Here is a 6,000-nt window from a genome sequence, read left to right as displayed (position 1 = left end):
GATGTAATTTTTAAAGTTGAAAAACCATCTTTATAGTTCAGTTGTGGTGGGTTCGAGAGTTCGGATTTAGTAGTGTCTGATGCTGTCGCTATGGCTGCTGACGAAAGCGAGTTGTTGTTTTTTGATACATTTTCCCATGAGGCGAATGAGGTAAGTATTAAACGTTGAATATTTCATCATATGTAATCAATTTAGAAGTTTATGTATACTAATAATTTTAAATTTTAGTTGTGAATTTTAACATTTCTATATCGTTTTATCTTTTCTTGTGTTCTCTATATTGTGAAGTTTGTTTTCTTCATTCTCTACTAATGAAGATTTAAGCAGTGATCCTTATCTTCACCAAACGATAGAGTAAAACAGAGTTGAACAAGACAGTTGTATAAATTCTGAGATTCTAAAATTAAAATTACGAATTTTAAAGAATATAGTAAAACTCCTAGGAGAGATAATATTTCCTCGAGGATTTTAGGGAAGTCAAGGATTGGATATATGAGCCACTCGCCCCAATTCTTTGTAAGCTGTTGAATAGTGGACAAGTACCAATGCAATAGATTGGGAATTACTTAATGCCACTCCTGTCTTCAAGGGAAGTATTAGAATTTGTCTAAGTAATTATAGGCCAATTAGTATTATGTCAGTTGTGAAAAAAGCCTGGTAATAGATGCTTTGCAAAGCCATCTGACAAAGTTTAGAATTTTATTGGATAGTTATCATGATTTTACTATGGGAAAATCTTGCTTTATAAATCTTTTGGCATGCTTTAGAAATGTTATTGCATTTCTAGATAAGAGTAATTATGTTGAATTGGTGTGTCTGGATTTTCATAAAGCATTTGACAAAGTGCCACATAAAATGCTTGTGAAGAAATTTATCTCTATAGGTGTAGCAGATAAGTTAACCAATTGGATAAAAGATTGGCTTGATGGAAGAAAGCAAAAGGTTGTTATAAATGGAGTTCAGTCAAACTGGATTAATGTTCTAAGTGATGTATATCATGGCTCTGTCTTAGGACCATTGCTCTTATTGATTTACATCAATAATATAGATGAAGGAATGGTCAATAAATTATTTAAATTTGCAGATAACATCAAGGTCTTAGGTGTTGTTGGCTGTGAAGATGTTCCTGCTTTAGATCAGTTAGTAAGTTGGACAAATAAATGGCAGATGGGTTTTAATTTTGATAAATGCAAAATATTGCATGCAGTTTATCATAATGTGAACTATAATTACGATTTCGATTGGAATAACTTTAAGAGTCATGAAAGAAAAGGATCTTAGTGTAATGATTGATGAATCTCTTAAGCCATCCAAGAAGTATCCTGCTGTTAGTGGTAGGGCAAATGGGATTTTAGGTTGTATCTAGAGAAATACTGAATATAAGTCTAAAGAGGTTATAATTACATTTTGTAGGTCACTGGTCAGACCACATTTAGCATATTATCTTCAGTCTTGAGCTCCTTATAGAAAAGACATTGAATTGTTGGAAATGGTTCAGAGGAGGGTTACTACAATTGTACCTTGGATGAAGGGGTTGTCATATGAGGAGAGATTAAGATCCTTAAAATTGTCTTATTTTGTAAAAAAAAAAGTTAGAGGGTGTTGGATTGAAGTGTTAAAGATTATAAAAGGAATTGAGAATGTTGATGTATCAACATTTTTCATACTTAACAGCAGCAAGAACTTTAGAAGTAGGGGACATGAATATAGATTTAGGCAAGTTAGATGTCTGTTTTTCAAATAGAGTGGTTGGCTTATGGATGTTGTGGAGGCAGTAAATTTGAGTGGTTTTAAAATAATGCTTAATAGCTATATAAATGATAAGGACAGGCTTTAAAATATTATTTTTTAATTTATTCATTTAATAGTTTTAGTTTTTCTTAGAGGATAGGACAGGCAAGATGGACCAACAATTTCTTGTCTCTAAACATTATGTTAAGTGCTTTGACGTGTCAGGCAACAAAATCTATAATTTCACAGCTTCTGTGTTGAGCACTAAATTAGTAAATGATCTTTAACTTAAGACTGGGAATAATTTTGAATTGAAGTTTCACAGCAGATTTAAACATCTTGTTGTTAACTGATTTGTGGAAATACTCCTCCTATGACTATGTTTAACTTCTTTTTGATCTGAAATTGAATAGATAGATCGAACGCAAGTTTGCAGAAGAGCTATAAACACCTGCATTTTATTTTTAGGGATATTTAAGTTATAATGAATAAAGTTAATATTTGAAAAGTTCAAGGGCTGCCCAATTAAATCTACACTTTGATCAATATTTGGGTTATACTAACTATGGAAAATTCCATTCCTTATCAGTAACTCTAAATGTAAGTTAACCAATGGGAGATAAGCTGGACCTATATCATGATGAAAAGTATTAAATATACTGTTGGTGTGATCATGCTTTGTTGTGTAGTTTATGAATTTTATTGCCTGATGTATGAGGGCATACACATCAATTCCATGACATTAGCAAGAAACCAAAGGGAGGGGATAAAAAATGCAGTAATTGTAAAATTAACAAAAGTTTGAATATTCTTCAGTGTACTCAAGAACTGTGATGTTTTAATGCTTAAAAATATGTCAAAACAATGAAATTGCAGAGAACATGTTTTAAGAGTTTTAAAGAGCCCTCAAATTTGAAAAGGAAAGTCCTGTGAACAGTCAATAAAAACTGCTGCTCAGCTTTTAATAGCCATATAGTTGCTTTATGTTTAATTTTCATGTTGTTGCTGTAGTTGGAGACAGATGCAATACAGTATTTATGACAAATAGGTATATATGTAAACAACTAAGGACTTTTGTTCTTTGTGGAGTTCTTTTTTAAATAAGTAGTTTTCAATAGTTAAAGCAAAACTTTTAAAACTACATCTGATGTGAATTTGAGGATAAGCAGTGAAACTTTGAGGTCTCAATCATAGCTATTCACCACCTAGATAAAGAAGTGTAAGGTTGATAGAAAGCTATTAACTATACAAACAAGAAAAGATATAGTATTACTTTAAGTAGTTTCCATTGTCTTTTTAACATTATTTTGCATAAAATTAATTCTTTCACAGTGAGTTAGGGGTCAAAGGCTAAGTCATCTGGTTTGTTGTCTTGCATTCAGAATTTTATTGAACTACTATTTCATAAATTTATGTAATAAGTTTAAAATCAAACTGTGGATTATAACTAAAACTTTAATATTATATACCAGTTAATTTCTTAATGTAAATGTAATTATTAAGAGAGCACATCCAAATTTAGATTTTAGTAAGTTACGTGATATGTTGAATGCAACACGAGTTAAAATTAGATGTTTTTGGTGTCAAAATACAAAATCTGTAGTTTCATGCAAATTAGGAACTCAAATTACTAACATTATGAAGTCAGAATATATAAAATAAGAACCTCATATTTTTATATTTTGCCAAGATATGTACTGGATTGCACATGGTGGCTCTTGTTCACCTCTTTTGATTTTTGAAAATATACCTTATATACACATACTTCAATGTATGATATATGAGTAACCAATCAACAGCATAGAATGTCCCCAGAATGGCTTTCTCAGCCATTTTAATCTGTGAAAAGGCTACCACGTTCTTTCAATCTAAGTTTTCAAGAAGGTAGGTTGTGTCTTTAGTCTGTGAGGGCTCAATTCTGAGAGCTTTTGGATATGTGGTAATCTTAAACTTGGACCCATGGATACTACAATTCCTTAAGTCAGAATTAGTCTTTCAATTCTCTTCTTCACCACCATTATCCACCCACCTTGAGTTTCTATTTCCTGAATATCATCAGCTTTTGGAACTTAGTTCTATGGCTATCAGAGTTTGGTTGGTCTGGAGTTGAGAGAAAGAGAGCTGTGCTAGTTTTTTTGTGGTTTTATTCATCTCAGTTGTTGAACCTAAGAAGACAAGATATTGGCATCCACTCATCAGTCTTTCAAATCTACATGTCTATATCCCAGCAGTCAGGAATTATAAGGCCTATGCATGCACAGATGATCAGGCTTATCCACAAAATGTTTTAGTCCGTCTTCCTCTCTAAAGGACAATGTCTCATGGTCTGGGCTTATCAAGGAGAAAAATCATCAGGATTTACTTTGAATAATCCATGGTGGTTTCTTGCATCTCTTGTCAAGGGGCGCTTGGTCCAGGACTCCTTGTTTTCAAACCTTGGATCTTCTTTCTTGGGACCATACCTATCATAGCACCCTAGTAGCTTGCTTTGTTTCACAAATGATGACTACAGTAGAAGATCAATTGTCTCAACACAAACAGATTCTCCTACCAGAACAGATGGTTGATCACAAGGTTGTTTTTGGATTGGTTCTCATTTTGAAACACTGTTGACTGGTGGGTTAGTTACTCATTGGAATGCCTAACTACTTGCTATTTGGTCTCCAGTAGCTTACTTTTGAGCTTTGGCAATGTATGCATTCCACCAAGATGGGACAAGATTAAAATTCTAGAACTTCCTGTCAGTTCATCATTTACCCAAAGTACTAATTATGATTTGTTCCAACCCATTACTGAGTCCAATTGATAGCACCAGATTGGCAACTACACTTTGGCTTCTGCTGCACCTTTGGGAATGCTAACCTCTTCTACTTCCTCTCTAATCATATCTGTGGAGGAAGCCATGATCTGACATGGTACACCCAGCTTCAGCCCATTGCATGTCATCAGGTTTTAATTTTTAAGGTGGCCATGTATATGTATTAGTCTTTGATTAGTCCCATGATGGACATTTATCAACATAAACGGCATGCATATTGGTAGTGGTGTGTTGAGAGAAGGTTGAACCAAATTCAGTTAGTAGTGCCAACCATAACTCACTTTTTAACTTGGCTCTTTGACAAGGGTTTTGCATCTTTCATAATTTTCCTGTATAAGGTGGCCTTATCAACTACCATTCAGTACATGAGATAAAATTTATTTGTGGCACCAGTAATCTCCAGATTCCTCAATTTGCTTTGGTTCCTTTGTCCAAAATGACCAATCCAGTTACCAAACTAGTATATTAAGGTTATATTACATACTTTTTTTAAACACAATTTTTTTTACTTTAATCCTCATATGCCATGTATTACCTTTAAGTTTTATTTTTTCATTGCTGCTGACCAATAAACATCCTTGGTCAATAATATGTAATATGACTGATTGTCCACAAGATGCTTTATTATTGCACTCACATTCTCAGGTTGGTTCTTTCCTGAGACACTGTTGGTTATTGAAGGGAATTAATCCTTTTCACTGATTCATCTGATCATTATTTCTTACTTTTGTGGCCAATCAGTTTTTGATTATTTGTTAGGTTATATGGTGGTATTGAAGGTTTTGTTGTCTGCACTAATGCCTTTAGAGATGTTAGACAATGACTTTTTATTCATTGGGATCATTCAGTTTACTAGGGTTCAGTCTCAGTTACATTAACAAGGTGGGTATGAAATTGTTCTATATTGCTTATTTTAGACCATCTTTGAAGATGAGGAATCTTTTGTGCATTACATGTAATCAGAATTGTTACATTCTAGGTTTTAGCAACTCATTTAAATAGCTTATTTGAGGCCATAGTGTGGACTGGTATGAGAACCTCCCCCAGTGTTTTTAATTTTCATTATTTGCATTCTTTGGTAGTCTTTTCATCTGAATGTTAGGGTTTATATCTATTTCCTGTAGCTATCTTAACCATATCTGCTAAAGTATATTGAAAGGTGAATATTTTCATTGCTACTTTTCAGGGTTCTTTACCTCATTTTCACAGGATACCAATTTGTTGTGAATGTCATCCAGGCAGGTGTGCTTTTATTCAAACCAGTTTTGCACTAGCAACCACTAATTCAATATGTTTTTTCTCAGGTGTCAATAATAGTAGTACCAGCCTACACAGAAGCCTACTCATAATACATGTTTATATTTGACTCTTTGTTGTCCAAGTAGGGTGTGCATGACTCTTCTGTTTTTTGATTAGTGCTGGTCCACTACATTGTTCATGGAAGAGGGTCC

General features: G+C 33.4%; 1 protein-coding gene across 2 annotated transcripts in view; it reads left to right on the top strand.

Annotated features, from left to right (window-relative positions):
• vir (VIR_N domain-containing protein) overlaps positions 1 to 6,000 on the top strand; it is a 104,733-nt gene continuing 98,733 nt past the window's right edge. For both annotated transcript variants that reach the window (XM_076514376.1, XM_076514375.1), the window contains exon 1: positions 1 to 150. In XM_076514376.1, the coding sequence (XP_076370491.1) occupies positions 91 to 150 (60 nt within the window). In that variant the 5' untranslated portion in view covers positions 1 to 90. The remainder of the gene's footprint in view (positions 151 to 6,000) is intronic.

This window comes from Tachypleus tridentatus, chromosome 7 (genome assembly GCF_004210375.1).
Source record: "Tachypleus tridentatus isolate NWPU-2018 chromosome 7, ASM421037v1, whole genome shotgun sequence".
NCBI classification, from domain to species: domain Eukaryota; kingdom Metazoa; phylum Arthropoda; class Merostomata; order Xiphosura; family Limulidae; genus Tachypleus; species Tachypleus tridentatus.
The sequence above is the reverse complement of the archived record's forward strand: the minus strand, read 5'-3'. Positions and strand labels throughout refer to the sequence as shown.